Source organism: Astatotilapia calliptera, chromosome 8, assembly GCF_900246225.1.
Source record: "Astatotilapia calliptera chromosome 8, fAstCal1.2, whole genome shotgun sequence".
NCBI classification, from domain to species: domain Eukaryota; kingdom Metazoa; phylum Chordata; class Actinopteri; order Cichliformes; family Cichlidae; genus Astatotilapia; species Astatotilapia calliptera.
The window spans coordinates 14,439,552-14,461,504 of NC_039309.1; the positions used below are offsets into that span (position 1 = coordinate 14,439,552).

The window sequence follows — 21,953 nt, forward strand, 5'->3', positions numbered from 1 at the left end:
AACTGGCTTTAACTAATCGCTGTTGACTGTGGGCAGCGAGGACGCCAGCAGAAATGGAAATTAAAACGTGCTGACGGGCCCAAAGCAAAGCCTCTGTAACTGTAACTGTGTGCTCACAGCAGCTTACAGTTTGTTTGGTCTGTTACGCTTCATGCCGGTTTGTTGTTGGGAAATCCTTTAAGGCGCCTCTTAGTTCTGCACTGATGAGTTTTTGTCTAGTTTGGTGGGGAGGGGTTAAGAAATTCTGAAACCTTTTCCGATCTTGACTTCTTAAATTTCAAGAAACCAAGACATTTTCAGGTTCAGTAAGGTTTCAGGCTCTGTACCTCACTGCCTAGAAGACGTATAGCTCTGGATAAAATCTTTACAATCCGTCTTGGAGCCACATTAAACTTTCTTCTTATAGTTAGTGAGCAACTCTTAAGTTTTGTCTCTCTCCATTTCAGCCCCCTGAGTATTATAACACGACCTGTAACAGACAAAATGCAGTGGCCGTGCTCCGGCTACAGATTGCTCTTCACCTCCTATAAGAGTGGAAGCATCAAAGCGAAATGTGTCCCATCAGACAGAAGCAACATCACATCACTCCCAGCTCAGACCTCCTCTCCCGCTCTGCTGTGCTGACCTCTCCCCTCCTCGACATTAATCATTTATATTTAAAAAAAAAAACCTGCTTTAACTTTACCTGCATTCCTGCTCTTGGCTTGTTTTAAACCTACGGTCACAGCAGGTTTTATTTATACACCCCTCCTGAATTTTACATGGTATTCTCCATTTCTTTTTGTGCCGTGAGAGAAAAAGAGAAGCGCTGGGTCATATTCCCAACAGCTGGGGACCTGAGGAAGGATGGGACTGGTGCAATTATTCATCCTGGAAAGTAAATGTGTTATTCTAAGACAGGATGCCATTGTTCTTTCCCCCCGCAGGGATTTACAAAGGCTACTTATTGGTCCATTCTGCCATTCCCTTAAATTATCTTCGTCCTAATTAATAGAGTGCAACTGGATTGGAACCAGTAAGTGGAGAGCAGCCAGGTGCATAATCGCGCCTCTGTCTCGTGTAAGCGCCGCCGTTTCTCTCTGTCGTGGATGTGGATTGTCTTTCTTCATAGGCTAAATATGGCCTGAGGAGAGAAAGCGAGGTGTTCCCTGACGGGCTGTTATAACATGGTCAGATATTCCGTGGTTGTTTGTGCTGACAGGACACTTCTGTGTTGCAGAACTGGGCCGGGATGCGCTGTCCATACAAGCTGCTCCGCATGATCCTGGCGCTAGTTTGCAGTAAGTTTTCTAGATTTTACTCTCATTTCTATTTCTGCTCTTTTTCAGCATATGTTTAACGTAAGCAGACATGCTGACACTTCAGTATAGCTCATACATGTTCTGAGTGGGGTTAAAAACACGTAAGGCCGATCAACATATGTGCCGCTTAAGCTATCATCCATAGTGGCTCAGAGCGAGAGGCTCCCTGGTTGAACATGCTGCTTTGTTTTCGTAGCATTTGAGTCATACTACTTGTCCCTTTTCTCCACACGAGGGCCGATACACTCTGACTTTCATTAGTGAGCAATATGTTCCCTCCATCTGTCCAAAGCCTGCCGCCCCCGAACCGAGAGAGCGGCGAGTCTCTGCTGGAATTTCATATTTCTCCTCAGTGTTTTCCAAACAGGGGACGGATATTTCAAAATAAAACGCGACAAGTTATTTGTGTGTGCAGCTGTGAAAACCAAATTATAATTTGCTCTGTGTTTATAGGATCAGTGCTGAGTGTTTGTTCAGCTAAAGAGACTTTGGAATAGCCCCAACGACCACAGGCGAATAATATTTTGAAAGCAATTTTTTCGAATAAAGTTCCATTTAAATCCTCCCGAGACCTTTGTCTGCAGAAGCAGACTTTGATAAAACACTTTAGCACAATCCCCCACACAGATCATCTTTAAGCAGTCACATTAGCCCAGCTCAGACCTAGCGTCTGATCTTTATATGATGCAAAGTGAGTGATGCACGTGGCGTCTTGTGCTTAAGGACAATAAAAAGTTCTTCTTTCAGAATCTGTGTGTGGAAATCTGAATAGACTTAAAGTTACAGATCCCTGAAAGATTTGGCATTAAAACACTCAAACATAATGAATAATTTTCAGAGTTTCATATATTTACCAACCACTTTGTGAACACTACCTGCCACAGTTCAAACTGAGCATCAGAATGAGGATAAAAAGGTGATTTAAGCGACTTTGACTGTGGTTGTTGGTGCCAGACGGGCTGGTCTGAGTATTTCAGAAACTGCTGATCTGCAGGGATTTTCCCCACACAGCCATCTCTAGTATTTACAAGAAAGGTCTGAAAAAGAGAAACTAGACATTTCTCTCACTGCTCTGGGTCACAATGCTTTGTTGATGCCACATTAGTTGGACAACTTCAAACTGATAGTAAGATAACAGTAACTCAAATAACAGCCTCCAACGTCTAAGGAGTGCAGGTGGAGCTTCTGTCAGCTAAAAAATTGTATGATTTGAAAAAAACATTGTGGTGTGACAAGTCTTGATTTCTACTGCACCATTTGGATGGTAGACTTTGACCCCCTTAGTACCTGCTGAGTATTGTTTTAACGCCACAGCCAACTTCAGCAGGAGGCTGGTATCATGGATGTGCAGCTGGCAAATGTGCAGTGACTCCGTGATGCTGTCACATCAATGTGGACCAAAATTTCTGAGGAATGTTTGCAACCTCTTGTTGAATCTATGCCATGAAGTGTTGTAGCAGATCTGAAAGTACAACCCAGTCCTAGCAGACTAGTAGAATGCCCGGTCATATAAATGCTATCATGTCAAACTCAGGATGTTACTGGTCCCACCTAAGAAATGCTCATTAAATGACTTCCTTTTTTGACTTTGAATTGTTGTTGTTTTTTAAACATCTTTTATGAATTGAATAAATTAGATATAATGTGTTATTCAGTGTTGCTGATAGCTGGAGTTTGTGACCTTTGAAAAGAGCCAGGCCAGCTGTTTCCCTCATGTTTCCAGTCTTTTTGCTTAGATAAGCTCATCAGCTGCTGCCTGCACCTTGCATATTTATCAACAGATCAATCAGAGACTGGTATCAGTCTTCCCATCTAACTCGCTCTCCTTCACAAGTATGTTTCCCAAAATGTGGACTTTGATGTGGAGATGATTTCCTCACAGCTGCAGTAATGAGCAGACACCGATGTGACAAATATGTCTTCTCCCCTCTTCCCTCTGCAGTGAGTTCAGAGGTGGGTCGTGCAGTCTGGCTCCGTTTCTCGCCGCCGTTGCCCTCCTCCGGACCGCAGCCTAGCTTTATGGCACACCTGTCGGGGGCTGTGGTCGGCATCAGCATGGGCCTGCTGATCCTGCGCAGCTACGAGGAGAGTCTGCAGAAACAGTGCTCCTGGTGGGTCATCGTCTTCTCCTTCATCACCTTCCTTCTCTTCGCCATCTTTTGGAACATCTTTGCGTATGAGCTCCTGGGGGTACAGATACCACCTCCCCCCTGATGATGGGCCCCACCCTCCCCCCTGCGGTCATATACACGGTGACTTCAGAGGTTCCCCTTCGACCATAGTTAACTTTACATTTCCTCTCAAGTTCGACCCAAATGAAATCATCTAAACTAAAAATCGACCAAGAATCCTTTTTACAAATACTTTGCAAATCAAAGAAATATGTCTCTTTTATTAAAGAGGGATTACAGTAGCAAGACGTACAGGTGAAAGGTCCTCAGATCCATTTTGAGGAGCCTAATATCATTTTTATATATATATATATATATAAATATATATACAAAAAAAGCTCATCCACATTACCAGCACTAACCTTTCAATGAGCATTTAACCATTGTGCTCTTTTACTATCAGAAGCTTTTTTTTTGAAAAGCAGTTTTCGTCACTTATTTCTTTGAGTGCATCTCTCATTCATGTAAAAACCAAATTAGAAGAATCTGAGCTCATGACATGTGCCTGGGGCGGAAAGGAAGATGAATTAAAAAAGGATGAGAGGTGAGAGATCGGGATCAGCCGCAGCAGTGACGCTTTAAGCTAATAAGGTGTCGGTGTTTTTCGCTTAGAAACGCCTCAATCTGTGCCACAAATCAGACCCGCCAGAGAGGATTTTAGGAGAAATTTCAGGAAATGCTTGTTTTGTTTTTTCTTTTGTTTTTTAAAGGCAGCAATAAAAGCCCACAAAAGCAGTTAAATCTAAGCGTCAAGATAATGTTTTCGTTTCATTTTCAGCTGAGAAATGTTACAACTAGCAGAGCTTTTCCCTCGAACTGAGCTGCCATGTAGGACAAAAAGAAACCAGTTAAAAGTGATGAAAGAAATTTGTTACAGGAAGAAAGAAAAAAGGAAGGAGGAGGTTTTAGATTCATGATTTCTTACCTAACGTCTGTCATTTTCAAGGTTAGAAAAATTTCTGTCATTTTTCGCTTCACGGAATCCTAAAAACAAAGACGGACGTCACTATTTCTGTATTATTTCCTTGCTAATATACCTACACTGTGGATACAAAAACACACAATGACATCAACACGTGGAGGTGGGAGATTAAAGTGACCGCGTGACAGGAAGGGAAAGAAAAAGATGAGAAAACGAGAGCTGAAGTTTCCTGGATGGTCATCACTTCGGCGAGCGAACTCGGACTTCAGCCACCAACTTGCTAAACGCACCATGTAAAATATGCCATGTCATGCTCTGTGGCGCTCAGCGAGACAAAGACACACACACACACAAACACACAATCTTCTCCTCTTTGTCTTTGAGAGTAGCCGCGGCCTGATTCTGCAGGTCATTGTGGGCAAACTGAGGAGAAAAACAACACAAACACACACACTGGCCTGTTCTCGCTGACAAACTGAACTGGGGAGGGCACGAATGTGTCATCACCTGACCTCTGACCTTTGTTTCCCAGAGGGCATTGGGGTCTCTATGTCAGGCCCGGTCGATACCTCAGTTTCTCATTCTTAGGGACTGTATACATTTGTAAAGGAATGTACCTATAAAGAAAAAAAAGTGTTATAAGTTGTCCCCGTTTTTCATTTGATCGTGGATGTGTATATTGTATGTTCATAACCAAGAGTATATTTATTTGTATTTTCCCCCCTCTTTAAAGGGGAAAAGAGAAAAATGGTGCAAACAAAACTAATGCTATGATTGTTGTCCTTCTGATGACTCCTGTATGGCTTTGATCCTCTGAAACACAGAGAGGCAGAATCCCCCGGGTTTGTTAGGCGACCACCAACAAGTCGAGCTCACCTGGTTTTATAAATCTTCAGTGCTTTACAAAATAAGCCATAGAAAGAACTAAAAGGAGACGGCAGAAGTAGAGGAAGAAAAAAAACGAGAGAAAAAAAACACATTTGTTGGTTTGAAATGCGCTGACTGGTAGCTTCTGTTTAGACTTCATGGTTGTGTGTGTGTGTGTGTGTGTGTGTGTGTGTGTGTGTGTGTGTGTGTGTGTGTGTGTGTGTGTGAGAGAGAGAGGGAGAGTGATGAAAAATGATATCCTCTTTGTGAATATTCAGCAGGTGAAATGAAAAGAAGACACTCCTGTGATACCTTGGACTGTTTGAGATATTTTCATGTAGCTAGACTCATTTTCTTTTTCCTTTTTATTTATGACTTGTTCGCCAATTCGTTTGCAGCCAATGCAGCTTAATTCTGCAAGTGCCCACATCTCCCAGACTCTCTTCCCCCTGCGGCGTGCAGACGCTTCTCCGTAGTTCCTCTTCTGCAAATAACAAATTATGGACAGGGCTCCTGTCATATATTTTATCTTCTGAGTGATTCTGGCTTTTTGGAAAGTGGAGGCGAGGATGGCAATTATATTTACTCAATGCTACGTTCCATTTTTCAGTCTTTCAATCAATAATTCATTTGGATGTCCACTGGCTGCCTGAGGGAGGAAAATTTTTTTTTTAGCATTTGCCAGTCTTGCCGTCCTCAGCGTTTGCTTCCACATGAAACTGTCAGTAGTGACAGAGGACTCCATGTTAAATGAGTGAATGGGTGTTAAATAGCCATAATAAGCCATTTTCAGATACATTTAAACAAGACAAGGTCAGCCAGTAGTTGATAGCGATGTATCCCTGATGGAAACTCTTGTGTTGACTAGGAAATATTACTGCTTGAGATAGCAAAGATGTGTTGATGAATAATGCATACATACCCTGTTAGCCTATAATGAAGATAAAGCGGATGCCTGAGAGGAGGTTAATGTGCCTCTTTAACTTAAGATTCATAGGAACCCGAAAGGGTTGTAAAAAGGGCTAGTCAATGGCTATGTTTTTGTAGAACACGTCAACTGTGAATATAACCACTCCCAGAACTAGATGCAGGAACAAAGTGAAAGGCTGTACAAAGTGAAACGGCTAGTGTTTGAATTTATTTATTTTAAGAGCAAAGCGTTCGATAGCATTGGCAGGAAAAGAAAAAACCAAGTAGGAGAGAAGTTTTTAGGATTAATTTACCAGTTTCCTGTAAGCCAACTCTCCTGGCCCCTGAGCCTGAGCCAACCGCAGCAACAACACACCTGGATTCGCCTCCTTAGATGCCCCTGCTTTACATCCTCCAGCTCATCTTAAAGGAGAGGACACTCTAGCTCTGACAGCATGTGACAGTTTGTGAGAGACACCTGAAGCTTCCCCCATCCTGACCCCCCTCCCTGTGCAGAGTAGGGCTGATACATGGTTGCTACGACGACGAGAGCCCGAAGCCAGACCCTAAACAGGATGTCTTCCTTTAATAAGTGGATCTGACAAGGCGGCATGATGTTAATTTAATTGCTGTCGTTAGGTGACGTAGTTGTTTTTGACAGTCGACAGGAAGTCTCTGTGAGGGATGGCGCGAGCAGCCAATAATCCATCACTACAGATGATCCACATCCTCCCCCGAATTGTCTCAAAATGGTCACGATGACTGCGTTATGAGATCAGGCTAAAAGTTTCTACTCGCCTCATTCAAAATGCAACTTTATAGCTTCATACTCGACACTGGCTGTTTCTGACTTCTTGGTTTTTGTCACATGTGTTTTGTTTCTTGTTTTTGCACTTCTTATAATGTACTTAACTGACACGTTGCTGTGTGCCATAGTCTCATTTGACATAATCATTCTTCTGAAGCTTTTTTCCTTTAACCTTCTTATGCCAATCCATCGTGCTGTACGCCCAATGCCTTGTTACATATATGAGCTCAAAGCAAAGCACCAGGCAGAAAGGCTGCTTCGCCGACAGCCATCTACACGACGATGCAGAGAATCCATAAGAGACGGAAACCACAGTGCAAATATCCGTGTGTCCAGTAGCTCCTCTGAACTGCTGTGTGCCACAACAGGCCGGCCAGGTCGCCTTTTCTGTGTGTTTAGTTCTGCTTAGATATAGCACTGTAGCTGATCTACAAACAAGAGTGAGTGGACATTTATATTTAAACCCTTAGGAGACTTAGTAAAGGTTCTTAAAGGGCCCCAGAAGATATTTAGTTTGGATTTCTCACATTAATCTCAATATTGATACAAAAGAAAATGATAGTCAGCGCCCACCTAGCTGCTAAAATTTAAGATACACTTGCAAACCACACAGTCATTAGTGAAGTCTGTCTTAGAGTACAGATGGAACAAAAGGTGGAGAGGAGGGAACACTGCTGAAACCTCATTTTCTAGCTTTAGTATGATCGCAAATGCTGAGCCACACGATATCATGCAAACATGTCATTTCATAAAGCAAGAGTTGAACCCCTCCCACAGTTTAGGATGACAAAAGTCGTACCTGTGCTGCTCTGGTAGTTTCTCATGAGCTGCTTACTCGTATCTATAAAATGGTGCCAAGCTTACGAGGTTCAGCCTCTCAGACCCAGACAAGAGGTTGTACCAACACAGCGTTTACAAAAAGAACAAGCAAGAAGAAGCTATTTTTTTTCCTCTCTGTCAAGAGGAAATTGAAGGACAGCTAAATTTACCTATGGATAATTTATATCAAAGTCCTCATTAATGATTTCACAATCTATTGTACTTTTTAAATGTTCTGAACGGAACCATTTTCTATTGTGTATATATATGAATATATTTTGTTTTATTTTGTACTGTTCATTGTACTTTGCTTTAATTTAGAAACAATATAAATAAAGAACAATACTGTGGCAACATCCTACTGCTTTTGACGTTATTTAACCGAGACACGTGATGGATTAGTCGATCCGCAACACTTTACCACAAAAAGGTTTTATTATCATTTTGGAAAAAGGAAAAAACTACAAATTTTAAATCGGCATTCATGTAAAATGTCCGGTTTTATGCAGATTTGAGTTTCTTTGTTGGTCTCTGGTCAGCTTCACTGTCGGAGCACTTCTTCCCCGCTGCGCTCCCCCTCACATCGATGTCCTTTAGAAGTTGGAGCTGCAGCTGTGTGGCAATGCTCATCGCCCACAAACACAGCTCCAGCCTGTGGGGCGTCCAGTCCTGCAGCGGATCCACTGAGGGGCGAGAGGCAATACAAAAGCTTTTTGGTAAAGCACTTTTACATAACACGACCATTCAAATATATAATAAAGGCATTAAAACGGCACATTAAACACAGGCCAATGTGGTATTTTAATGAGTAGTGTCTATACTGCAGATGACGACGTAACCAGCTTGGTGTCATTACCTCTGTTTAGTTTTTCGGTCCTCTCAGTCATCTTTTCCAGGTACACTGTGTAGTGCTTGGCGGTGTACTGGATGGGCTTCAGTCCCGGTACGCTCTCCATGGCTTCATCAGACATGAACGCAGCCTGTTCTGGAGCTCCCGCTGCTAACACAGCTGGAACAAGATGGACAGTCAGCCTCAAGCTACGCTGAACGCACCCATCGAGTGCATATACTTTTCTACACAGAGTACAGAGAGTTACAGCCTACTCAATCCAAGCACTGTTCTGTAAACTTGGAGAGGATCACAGAGAAATTTTCATACGTTTGTCTTCATATCCCAGAAAAGATAGTGTGCCGACCTGAAGCAGTGGCTGGACCGACTCCTTTCAGGGAGCTGAGCTCTGCGATGGCGGCCTGCACGTCAGGCAGAAGGGTGAAGGCCTTTCTGGAACATTTCTCCACTTCGTCCTCGCTGTTGGAAGCCACCAGCTGCTGCAGCCTCGGCCTGAACTTCCCTCTCTGCAGACAAGCCCACAGGGCCACTCAAGGACACATCTGATGAAGAGAGTGCTTTAACACTCTTCATGCTATTTCAAAGCTATACTACGTGTTTGAAGGAGTAATTACTGGTGCATGTGGTGAAATGTGTGAAACAGATGCACTTGTTAAGGAAGCAAGTGCTAAGGAAACATACAGAAGTACTCAGACTTTTACACACACTCACTATGGGCATAAATGTCATGGTGATTTTGGATTTTTAATGATTACTTTGAACTGTTGTTTTCCCAGGATATAATGATTGTACAGCATACATCTTTAATGATTTTAAAAAACAAGATCTGCCTCAAAGTCAGCACTTTCAAACTCAACTGAAATTTGTAGCCACCCACATGGACCAGCCAAATGCCTTTTAAAGAAAAGTTTTACGGTCAGTCAAGGCAAAGATTGAGCTATTTGATGACAATGACAAGAGCACAAGAGGTATGTAAAGGTGAGGTTATCTTATGCTAGAGATTTCTTCCTGTTAAAAGGAATTTTTTGCTTCCCACTGTTGCCAAAATGCAACAGTGGGAGATGAGAGAGAGAGCCCCAACCATCATATGATGGTTGGGGCTCTCTCTGTTTTCTTTGTATTATTGTAGAGTCTTTAGTTTACAATATAAAGTGCATTAAGGCGAATGTTGTTGTGATTTGGCGCTCTATAAATAAAACTGAATTAAAAAGCAGGGACTGTGCCAGGAAGCCAACTAATTTAAATGAACTCTACCAATTCTGCCACGAAGAGTGATTACATATTCAGCCAGAATTATGCCAGAAGCATCTTGTTGAGGTTGACATTTAACCAAATATTAGTGGGGGTGTGTGTATAACCCTGACCCTGTGTGGGCAAGTGAAAATCCAAAATAATTTCAAACTTGTACACAATGTTCTTATTTTTTTTTAAGTCAATAAACGATGATGTACTATGTGCAATCATTCCACCCTGGAAAAAAGAACAGTCCAAAGAAATCATTAAAAGCCCCAAATCACCATGACATTCAAGCCCACAATAAAGGGACGTAAACCTCTAATCACACCTGAATGTCAAGTTTTCATTTTTGATTTGGAGTCCAGAAATAATAACTCACAGTGAGCTTCCACTCCATCAGTTTCTTTAGCTCTGATAGAGAGACGTGTTTGTCAGGCCGACTTGAAATCAGTGAGGGCAGCTCCTGTTGGTACCTGATCACACAGACACTGATTAGGATCTGTGTACCTTTCATCCTACAGTCAAAGCAAAGCCAACTCATCCAAGTTCAATTCAATTAAAAAAGCACATTCAATTTTAAATTAACAGTCATCAAGAGGAAATGGTGGTAAAACCAGGTCAGAAGGTATCCACTATACAACCCCAACTTCAGGTCCGCTCGCAACTTTCTGGAGACCTTTAAATCGCAACTGACATGGATAAAAAGGTGGAATAGGGGATTACCACCGCTCAAGGTCCAGCAGCTTCCCAGGTTTCTTGACTTTGGCCTTGGCCTCCACTACATCCCAGTATTTCTCATACACTTTCCTCCATGCGCCTGGCTCCTCACACGCAAACAGAGCGCTCATGACAGCAGAAAGCTCACACCATCACCTGCAAACACAGAAGCATTTATTTCACACAGCCAAATAAATAAATAACATTGAGCTTAACAAGTGTTGCTTTCGCCCTAATGTATTGCGGTGATTCAGAAAATATCACCTTTATTTTGAAGTACGCATGACACAAAAACAAACCCACCCAGATCGTTTCTAACGTCTGCTCAGTAGTAAGTTTTTGCCGCGTGATGGTCGCTTCTGTTATTTCAGACGGAAATCCCGCGAGATGATAACAAAATACTACTTCCGGTGCTGCAAGAAGGCGAGCTTCACAGCACAAGGTTTGTTCTTAGAAGTTGTTGTATTTTACTTTATGCGCGTGAATTTTCTTAATCTGATAGCTTTTTAAATTATCTGTCAGACTGTTTAAATACTTGTAGCGTTTGCGCTTTGTCTTTACAGACCTGCTCGGCTCTAAAGACATGCTAGTGCTAGTGCCCAGCTAGCACTAGCATGTCATTCCAGTCATGTTTATGGTCAAAGTACAGAGAGTTCTGCAGCTTGTGGCCAACTTAGCAGGAGACGCGTAAACTATAAGCCAATTACTAGTCACAAATAGATGTGTAAAGACAAGTTTAGAAGTAACTATAAACACCAACAACACGTGGCATTAAGAAGGTGAACGGTTAAAGTGTTAGTATGCATAAACACTAGCCACATTGCCAGCTAGTGTGTGTTTATGTTACTTGGTGAAGTAAATCACGTGAGCACCAAGCGGCTACAAGTCGTAAGAGGATGAGTAGATCAAACAAACTCACAGGGTGAGCTTGTACTAAAAGCAGGATACGTAAGAGTATTTAGAAACTGCATGCACTTAAAGCAATAACGTGTCGGGTAGTGTAACTACACTGCAACATTTCAGAATGTCATTGCATTCTATAAACATTCACCGGCCACTTTATTAGGTGCACCTTGTTATTATCGGGTTGGAACCCGTTTCTACTTCAGAGGTGCTTTAATTAAAAGTGGCATAGAGTCAGAAGGTGCTGAAAACATTTCTCAGAGATGTTGGTCCATATTGACATGATAGCATCACAGAGTCACTGCGGATTGAACAGGTGCTCTAGTACACTGAGATTTGGTGACTGTGGAGACAAAGTGTGCCAAAAAAATCCCCCACGCCGATTAGACCTCCATCACCAGGCTAAAGCTTTGATACAAGGCAGGGTGTATCCATGCCAAATTCTGACCCTACCATCTAAATGTAAAAGCAGAAATTGAGACTGAGTTTGTGAACCTGGTTGAATTTGAATTGTATCCTCAGTTTCCTGTTCTTTTATGACAGCAGTGGTACTCACAGTTAGTGGTCTTCTGCTGCTTCAAGGTTCGATGTGTTGTACATTCAGAGATGCTCTTCCGCATGGTCTAGTTGTGTTGGGCTGTTATTTCATATACTGTTTCCTTCCTATGAGCTCAGACCACTCTGATTATTATCCTCTGACATCAACAAGTAATTTTCACCCAGAGAGTCACTCACTTGGTAGTTTTTCTTTTTCAGACCATTCTCTTTAAACCCTAGAAAATCCCAGCTGGTCAGCAGTTTCAGAAATGCTCAGACCAGCCTGTCTGGCACCACCAACAATGCCACATTTAAAGTCATTTAAATCCACTTTCTGTCCTATTCTCATGCTCCGTTTGAACTGCAGCTGGTCATCTCCAAGAAAACAACATGCCTCAGTTCACTGAGTTGCTGCCATTGGCTGATTAGATATTTGCATTAATAAGCTGTTACACATGTTTAACTAACAGATGACATACATATGACACAGGTTATTATTGATTTGTGACATGCTGCCACCCAGTCTAGAAAGTGCTGAATGGCTCTAACTTATTATTTTGCTTGAGTGCCACCTGCTGGTGGAGTCTAACAGCCTTATTGTAAGTTTGTATTTGTAGCTCTATACCTAATGCCTCATGTCACATTAACTGGGTTTGACCTGATAGCGGGGACAAAGTATATTGTCTTTACTATTATTGTTATTATTTTTTGCAACAGAAACATGGAAAAAATGTCAAGGGTCACCACAGCTCTTGGCAGCAATGCGATCAGTGGCAGAACCATGTTCTGCCACTTGGACGCACCGGCTAACGCGATCAGCGTGTGCCGTGATGCCACGCAGGTGGTTGTAGCAGGACGGAACATTTTTAAGATCTACGCACTCGAGGAGGAGCAGTTCGTGGAAAAACTGAATCTCCGCGTCGGCCGCAAACCGTCGCTGAACTTCAGCTGCGCCGATGTCATGTGGCATCAGATGGAGGAGAACCTGCTGGCCACGGCGGCCACCAACGGGGCGGTGGTGACGTGGAATCTGGGGAAACCCTCTCGCAACAAGCAGGACCAGCTATTTACTGAGCACAAGCGCACCGTCAACAAAGTGTGCTTCCACCCAACAGAGGTTTACATGCTGCTAAGTGGTTCACAGGACGGCTTCATGAAGTGCTTCGACTTGCGCAAGAAGGAGTCTGTGAGCACTTTCTCAGGTAATTTAGTTTGCAACAACTCTTTCATGTGTAATGTAACGTAAGTCTTTGCATGAAACAGTAGCGCTGTTTCTTCTTAATATGTTAAGAATATGTGAAGTGAGAACTTTACAATGCGTACACTACAGAACTCCCTCTATACTGACACCTTTGATGTCTGTGGTTCAGAGCTGTAAAGGGTTGGATTGCTGTAGTTGTGGTAGAGAGATACAAAATGTAGAATTTCTCACTAAACGGTGAAAATAAAATCATGTAATTAAAGAAATACTTTTTTTTTTCTTTACAGGAAAAGAGTGATTTAATGAAGAAGGAGTTAACTCCAGTTTTAGACTAATGACACTGAACTAATAACACTTTTATGGTTCACCTAATGTAATGAAGTCTTTCTCACTTATCAGAAGTAATGATGTCATCCCTTAACTTCCCCTGTTTCTTCTAGGTCAGTCAGAGAGTGTAAGGGACGTCCAGTTCAGCATGAAGGATTATTTCACATTTGCCGCATCCTTTGAAAATGGCAACGTGCAGCTGTGGGACATTAGACGACCGGACCGCTATGAAAGAATGTTCACTGCTCACACCGGTCCGGTGTTTTGCTGTGACTGGCATCCTGATGACAGGTAAGAAAAGAAATATGAGACACAAAATAAAAATTTTCAGCTTTTCCTTGCTAACATGTTTCTTGTAACCTTGTAGAGCAGTAGACCCATTTTTTGAAGCCTGAATTAACACAGTTGTCGCCGTTCACCTCATTTCATTTTAGGGGTTGGCTGGCAACGGGGGGCAGGGACAAGATGGTGAAGGTTTGGGACATGACCACTAACAGAGCCAAGGAGATCTACTGCGTCCAGACGATTGCTTCAGTGGCACGAGTTAAATGGCGACCTGAGAGAAAGTTTCATTTGGCCACCTGTTCCATGATGGTGGACCATAACATCTATGTGTGGGACATCCGCAGACCTTTTATTCCCTTTGCTACCTTTGAGGAACACAAGGATGTGACTACTGGAATTGTGTGGCGACACCAGCATGACCCTCATTTTCTGCTCTCTGGCTCTAAAGACAGTACGCTCTACCAGCATATGTTCAAGGATGCCACACGTCCTGTGGACAAGGCTAACCCAGAGGGCCTGTGCTTTGGACTGCTGGGTGACTTGGCTTTTGCAGCCAAGGAGAGTCTAATCACCAGTGATGCCAACAGAAAGCCGTACCCCGGAGGCGACCGCCGCTACCCCATGTTTTTCTTCAAGAAACCCGACCCGACAGAACAGTTTGCACATGTGTCCAGTGCTCTCAGCGTCTTTGAGACGGACTTGGACAGTCACCGCATGGACTGGTTTGTCAAGACGGCACAACTCTACCTCCTGAGCGGGAAGCCGTTTGCTGAGTTATGTGATCACAACGCCAAGGTGGCCCAGGAGCTTAAAAGACCTCAGGTCAGACCGATCGGCACAGGAACAAATCTGTTATGTACGGCTGTTTGTTAGTGATATGAGACGTGTAATGCAAGAGATTTATATATTAAGCTATTGAATGTTTTCTGTTCAGTAACAACATCAGTGTTGAAAAAACAGATTTTTTTTCTTCGGCTTGTATTGGACGACATTGTGAAAAAGACTTTGGTCCTTTTAAATAATATTTTAGATCATAGTAAATTGGGCGATAGAGTAGCTGGCTGTGTGGAGTTTGCATATTCTCCCCTTTCAGACTGAAAACATGCAGGTGAGGTTACATCAAGGTTCCCAGTTGGCCATAGGTGTGCATGTGTTAACCCTGCAATGGACTGGTAACCCCACCTCTCACTCCAGTCCCACTATGACTCTGGAAGAGAGCGGATTATGCTAAATTTTGAACAATTGGATTAGCAGTCTCCTGTTAAAAATATTCATAATATCATAGAATATTCAGAAAACGTTTGTATTTTTACATCTAAAAAACTGGAACCAAAGGTTGTTAATCACTGAGACTTTTAAAGATTAATCCTTTGAGCTCAGATCAGACTGACTGTTCCAGTCACTCACTGCATCATTAAATACAGAGTAGATTATAATTTAAGAAAGGGGGTTAGAGCAGGAGTGTCAAACATAAGGCTCAGAGGCCAGAATCAACCCGCCAAAGATTCCAATCCGGTACACTGGACAGCTTTGGAAAATAAGGAGGAAGGCATAAATTTTGGACTTGTCTTTTAATACGCTTTTCAGCTCAGCTTTACCAAAGTAATTAAGTAATAGATGATTTTTTTCTTTTTTTTAATGATCTACTGCAAAATTTCTGCAGTTAAAAAAAAAAAAAAAAAAAAAAAAAAAAGAGTAAAACAAAAAAACTGGATATTTTCTCTCTTAAAAGAAACTAATTTTTTTCTTTTTCTGTAATTTTACACATTTTTTTGTCATGTAAAAATATTGTACAAATTTCTCCTCTTTTCTTATATTCAGCTATCTTAGAGTTTAACTATGTAGTTAAACTTCATGCTGATGGAAAGGCGAGTTTCACTGGCCTTGTAAATGAGTTTGCGATTCCTGGCTTAGAGTAATTGAGTCGTGTTTCATTCATTCTTTTATGAACATATTGTCTGCATTATTTAAAGTTAGGCCATATTAGCACACTGTAAGTAACACAAATGAACCTGTTGGATCTGTAACATAACGCTGAAATTGTTGCTGTGTTCCCCTTTAGGAAATACTACTGCAGTAACTCTCATTTGTAGTATATTTGCCGTGAATAATCACTTTTTTTTTGTATTTAAACCAAAGGTTTCCACTACATGGACAATGCTGAGAATAATGTTCTCTGACCCTGCAAACCTCGCTACACCCGGTCCCAACCACAACCTCGGTAAACTCGGCACCTTGCCTTTAATGAACAGGTAAACAGAGTTTTTTGTGCTCCATTCATGCGTACGATTATAGACTGAAAGGTAAAGTTTGTGTCTGTTGCTTTTTTGTTTTTTTTAGTTTCAGTTTGAAGGAGCTGGGTTCAGGGATGGGTGCGGAGAGCAGACTGGAGCGCAGTAAAGGTGAGAGCAGGCAGGACAACATCCACCTGGAGCCTGGGAACTCATACATCAGCAATAATGAAGGTGAGCTTTAAGAACGCTTGAGAGGCAGATCTGTGTGGGTTTAATTGGCACCAAAGTTATGTTCGCATGTGTCTGTGTCAACCGGACTTGTCACTGAACAGCCGTCTGTGGCGATGGCACGCAAAAGAAATCACTGTAGCGATGATGGTGCAGTATTTACAGAATTATAAAAAATAAGGTTATTAGTGAGGATTATTCTGTATTGTTTGACTTTGACCATCATTATATGATCTGTCAAAGCATTCTTGTCACGTCTGAAGTACGGTCCAAACCCAAAGGATGTAGGCAAGTGGTTTCTTAGTAGTTCTTATAAACACCAACACTCATCACATTCAAATCCATTTTCTTCCAGAAAACGAGGAGACGGAAGGCAGCGAGGGCCATCCTGAGTATATGTTCGGCGATGCCGAGTTGGATGACGATGACCTCTATTCCATGGAGCACGACAACCAAACAGGTCAGTCACAGCGTCGCCTGCTCAGTAAGGGGTTGCCGATGTCAGCGCCTGCTATTTATAACAGTCTTCCTGCTCGGCGTCCTTTTGTCTCTTATCTGCGCCTCTATCGTTTCAACAGAGGAGCAGGAGTACACGCTGCCCCAGGAGGCCTTCCAGCTGCGCCACGAGATCGTGGATAACCTATCCGCTCCGGAGCACCTTCAGCAGGACAAGGCCGACTCCCCGCACGTCAGCGGCAACGAGGCCGAAGTCACCTGTTTGACACCCATCGAATCTTTCTCTCTCATCTCCATCTCCCAGCCGCTCTTCAGTCCACATCTGCCCGCCAGCTTCTTCTGCCCCATTGTGCGGGAGATGCTGAGTTACTACGCTGAGCAGGGCGATGTGCAGATGGCCGTGTCGGTGCTTATTGTTCTGGGGGATCGGATTCGCAAAGAGATCGATGACCTCACCCAGGTCAGTTAGTGAAACAAAAAACAACAACTCTCTTTTGTTAAATGTTAGAAACAAGTGAAATTTAGGCCTTTTATATGACTTTAAATTGTATTTGTAGCTTAAAAAACATCCAAGGTTAGCGATACAGTGACAGCACGGATTTCAGTCTGAGCAGTTACTTTTATTTTTCCGTTTCAGGAGCACTGGTACATGTCCTACATAGACCTGCTGCAGCGATTCGAGTTGTGGAACGTGTCCAATGAGGTCATCAAACTGAGCACGTGCAGCGCCATCACTTGCCTGAACCAGACATCAACTACACTTCACATCAACTGCAGCAACTGCAAGCGACCAATGAGCAACAAGGGCTGGATTTGTGACAGGTATGAACACTGTGGCACCGTTTCATTAAGGTGTATGTGCTGAAATAGTTCTGGGATGGTGTTTTGGGTTCGTATGGTCAGGATTAATTGGACCTGTTCCCAGTGAGCACTGGACTCTGGCTGGTTACCGATTCAGTTCATCAATAGAATTTTTAGTTGCTGTCCACTTTGGTGCCTCCATCTCTGCTTTTTGCAGATGATGTGGTTCTTCTGGTTTTATCAGACGATGACCTCCAGCTCTCTTTGCAGAAAAATGTGAAACTGTGTGAATTAGGGCTGCCACAAACGATTATTTGGATAGTCGACTAGTCACCGATTATTTTTGCGATTAGTCGACTAATCAGATCATCATCCATTGGATGTAAAAGTACAGCTTATTGCACCAGCAGCATCTGCTCTTATATAACTATCATTAGCTTACAGCTTTAAGCTTTTAAGGTGCTAACTAAAAATAAAGACAAGATGATAGTTTATTCAATTTTAATGAAATTTGCAGATTGTTTCGGTGAAGTTTAATAAACTCCTTGCTATCTAAAATATAACAGGACACCGGAGTAAATTCTGGAGCATCTCACACTTCTGATAATCAGCTGTCTGCTTGACGTTTATTCAGCTATGTAAAAACTATAACTTTAATCTCACCCAAACTGATTTACTCAGGAACAAATAAAATACTAAAAAAAGCTAAACAATAACATTGTTAAGTTATCTAAGTGACTTATATATGTTTAACCTGAGTAGCGAAAGACAGCGGTGGGTTTGAAAACGATTTGCCAGGAGTCCGGTGTTCTCAGGGCACTAGTGAGCCTAGCCCCCGGCTCGCTATCGAGCTAGTGGGTAACAGACGTCTCCGAAAACGTCGGAGCGCTTTTGAAAATATGTGGTGTCTTGATAAACTGAGCAGATATTTGAGGTTTACACAGCTACATTCTCGCCTGAACATATGTTAAACCTTTATTTTGTGACCCAGAAAGAATAATAAGAGTAATATTAAAACTAACTAGCTGCCGCCATTGTTGGAAACTGAGCTGGGCTGCGCTATGAATTCTGGGACACAGCTTCTTCTTCTTCGGGGTTTAACGGCAGCTGGCATCCTTGTACATGCAGTGCTGCCATCTTCTGTTTCAGTCCGTTATTACACTCTTAAATCCTGCTACTTATTCCTGCGTCTTTTGGGATCTTACAAAGCTTCAAACGACGCGTCGACTATTAAATTAGTCGTCGACGATTTTGATAGTCGACGTAATCGTGACTAGTCGACTAATCGTGGCAGCCCTAGTGTGAATAAGAATTAGCGCTTCAAAGTCTAAGGCCTCGGTTTAAATACCTCAGTGTCTTGTTCATGAGTGAGGGGAGAGTGGTGCAGCGACTTCCAAGTGTAGTGCCGCATCTGCTGCATCAGTTGTGGTGAAGAGTGAAGCTTTAGATCTCTGTTGCTACTTTAACCTGTGGCTACAAGCTCAGCGTGGTGACTGAAAGAATGACATTGGGGACAGAAGCGATGTAAATCAGTTTTCTCCAAAGGGTGGCTGAGCTTGATCCTTAAAGGTGGGGTCAGAAGGGGATGTTGAGCTGATACTCCTCCACACTGAAAGGAGTGACTTAAAGTTCGAGCACCTAATAAGGATGCTTCCTGGACGCTTCCAGATAAGTGTTCGGGGGGTGTCCAACCTGGAGAAGTCTTAAAGTGACCATAATTCCCTTACCGTTTATTAAAATGAAAATGGTTTTAGAAAGACGATATTTACAGGGTATTCGGTGCATCGTGGTAACATAAAACATTCACCATGTATCACTGTCTGAACACAGACAGAAAAATCCACCTAGATTTTGCCCTGTGTGCAGAGCAAATTGTGAGAAAATTTGAATGGTTCATGAAAGATGAATTATTTTGTAATTTTACAGATTACAAAATAAGTCCAGGCAGCCTGTATGATATTTGGGGGATCAAATGGTTAAGGTGGAAATGGGAGTAAATATCAAGCCTTTGTCTACAAGCTCCTCTGAATTTGGAAGTTATTATTTATATTAAAAACAAGAACACCATTTTCCTTATTTTAAATTGTAATTTTCTTATGCTTGTCTGGAACAGGGCTTTCTTTTAAATGAGACATTGAGTTTCAGTGATATTATCTGTATAAATAAAGGTTTTACAAACTTGTCTTAAAGCAACAAAACTGCTTCTTTTTTCTCCTTTGGTTAGGAAGAATACCTGCTTGGCCTAAGTCTGTTATTATCATCATCATTCTGATTTAATAAAGACCACTAAAAAACCCAAACACCTATAAGTGATAGGGCAGTATGGACCAGTGAGTATACTGGGTGGGTTCCAGAGTTGCAGCTTGTATGTGCTGCGTGAGTGTTGGTTTCTCACGGACTGACAGGAATGAGCTCTGACAGCTGCCGTGTGTCTCTCCTTCAGGTGCCACCAGTGTGCCAGTGTATGCGCCGTGTGTCACCATGTGGTGAAGGGACTGTTCGTGTGGTGTCAGGGCTGCAGCCACGGTGGACATCTGGAGCACATGATGAACTGGCTCAAAAGCAGCGCTCACTGCCCTGCCGGCTGCGGTCACCTGTGCGAGTACACCTGAGCTGCTCACAACTACTGTTAACACAGCTGGTCCTCTGTGGGAGTGCGGGAAAACACACACACAAACAGCCAGACAAGATGTCTTTATCCTTCTACGTGGACCTGGAGTGTTTGCTCACCAGGAAAAAGGAGGACGGCTTTGAAGTGAGCTTAGACCAGAAAGAATCAGAGGTTTACATGTGTCTCCTGGACGGCTACGCAAGAACAAATACAATCACGTGTTCGCAAATGACGTTTGATTCTGTTTGTATGAGCAGAAGTTTACATACATGGATGCTGCTTTTTACAGTTTTTAACCCCAAATACTGCACAGGAAGAATTGTTTGCTCTTCTTCCTCTTTGTACATAATGTTTATTTTGAAGTACTGTAGATATTGGTGCATTAATTTATACTGGAGAGGAAACCTCTCTGTTCTAGCAGTATGTTAAAGCAATAAATACTAAATTGACACGTTGATTCTGAAGTGCTCATTATATAGAACATCCAATCTCAACGAGTCGGCCTGAATAAGCTCACATTCGAGGTAACCTGACCACACATTACTCCCATGGGGCCAGAAATCCCAACTGGCTGCCTGCCAGCATGTCTAGTCGCTAGTCCAGCAGCTAAACACACAGTGCGCTGGAGTGCATGATGTCGTTTGTGCCTCACATTTGGTGAGATTGAAAACGGATCAGAGTTGGAGCCAGCAGAGAGACTGCTTCTGCACTGATGAACCTCAACAAAACTGCTTTTTCTTGGGTCAGTTTTAAAGGTTTAGCCCGAAGGCAGCTGTTTGCTCATGTACATCTCAGAGATTTTTATCAGCCCAGTCCTAAGTAACTGTACATCATTTTGGACACCCCTGTGACTTCAGGTGTTATAGATGATAGTCCTCCGCTCACTGATCTTGTCTACTGTACATTTAATAAACAAACTAGTGATGTAGGGAGCCTCACACATTAGTGTTTAAACAGGGAATACTACATAATTTCAGATCAGACATAGACATACCTGAACGTCATCTTTTTCTACACTTAAAGTATAGTTTTACCTCAGCTAAGATGCACATTTTAATAGTGACGTAGATACTCGACTGGCAGTTCTGCCAAAAAAAAAAAAAATTAAGACTGGGACTTTAGCCAGGTGTTTAAAGTTTGCTTATGTCACATTTTTCCATCTGAAGTAACAGGAGCTGTCCTGCTGTGAGAGGAGAGCAGTGATGTGTGAAGGCTGTGCTTATTGAAAAACCTGCAGGCTAAAAATCGGCCAACATCCACAATGTGCCAGAATTGCAGCTAAGCAGTAAGTGTCACTATTCCTGAACTAGCGCCAAGGCCTCAGGCACAGTAGTGGATTTTCAGATGAGACATTTGATAATCAGACGGGTATTCCCTGACCCCGAGGCGCAGCCTGTGCAGAAGCGCCCTGTAGTGTTGACAGATTAAATATTGACCACACAAATAGACTCGTTTTAACCACCACATAAATGTCATTTTAGCACCAAATCTTATACTTATAAATCATCTCAAGGCACTTTATAGTGTAAGAAAGCCTGGAGTGTGTGAGTCATACATCAAATACAGAAGTGACGAGAGTGATTCAGGGTTTAAGAGGAAGACTCTGAAGACCTTTGCATACATCCCAGAACACAAACTCCCAACGAGCACCGCAAATCCCAATAAGAGTGTTAGAATGAAATAAAAATTAAATTTGGGCACCTTTACTCCAAATTTACTTTTTTTTTTTTGCCAAATAATTTATCACATAATTAAAACTGCTGTGGACAA

At 42.4% G+C, this 21,953-nt stretch overlaps 3 protein-coding genes across 8 annotated transcripts in view; 2 read left to right on the forward strand and 1 right to left on the reverse strand.

Annotated features, from left to right (window-relative positions):
• The window catches only part of rhbdl1 (rhomboid, veinlet-like 1 (Drosophila)), a 64,810-nt gene extending 60,035 nt beyond the window's left edge, over positions 1–4,775 (forward strand). For all 5 annotated transcript variants that reach the window (XM_026178801.1, XM_026178803.1, XM_026178804.1 and 2 more), the window contains 2 exons: positions 1,220–1,280; positions 3,244–4,775. In XM_026178801.1, the coding sequence (XP_026034586.1) occupies positions 1,220–1,280; positions 3,244–3,515 (333 nt within the window). In that variant the 3' untranslated portion in view covers positions 3,516–4,775. The remainder of the gene's footprint in view (positions 1–1,219; positions 1,281–3,243) is intronic.
• Positions 4,776–8,208: 3,433 nt separating this feature from the next.
• LOC113028494 (uncharacterized) lies at positions 8,209–10,969 on the reverse strand. Of its 2 annotated transcripts, none has more exons than XM_026178810.1 (6): positions 10,904–10,969; positions 10,607–10,756; positions 10,263–10,356; positions 8,994–9,153; positions 8,654–8,806; positions 8,209–8,480 (listed from the first exon to the last, which is right to left on the reverse strand). In XM_026178810.1, exons 2-6 carry the CDS (start codon positions 10,729–10,731, stop codon positions 8,299–8,301), a joined length of 714 nt encoding a protein of 237 aa, XP_026034595.1. In that variant the 5' UTR covers positions 10,732–10,756; positions 10,904–10,969; the 3' UTR covers positions 8,209–8,298. The 2 variants fall into 2 exon arrangements, with proteins under 2 accessions (XP_026034595.1, XP_026034596.1); XM_026178811.1 differs by having other exon boundaries at positions 10,865–10,926.
• Positions 10,970–10,990: 21 nt separating this feature from the next.
• On the forward strand, positions 10,991–20,640 carry wdr24 (WD repeat domain 24). The gene is made up of 10 exons (XM_026178807.1): positions 10,991–11,042; positions 12,758–13,242; positions 13,682–13,859; positions 14,003–14,675; positions 15,993–16,105; positions 16,194–16,318; positions 16,671–16,775; positions 16,894–17,231; positions 17,409–17,593; positions 20,016–20,640. The coding sequence occupies exons 2-10, from the start codon at positions 12,762–12,764 to the stop codon at positions 20,182–20,184; spliced, it is 2,367 nt and encodes a 788-aa protein (XP_026034592.1). The 5' UTR covers positions 10,991–11,042; positions 12,758–12,761; the 3' UTR covers positions 20,185–20,640.
• The last annotated feature ends 1,313 nt before the right edge of the window (positions 20,641–21,953 follow it).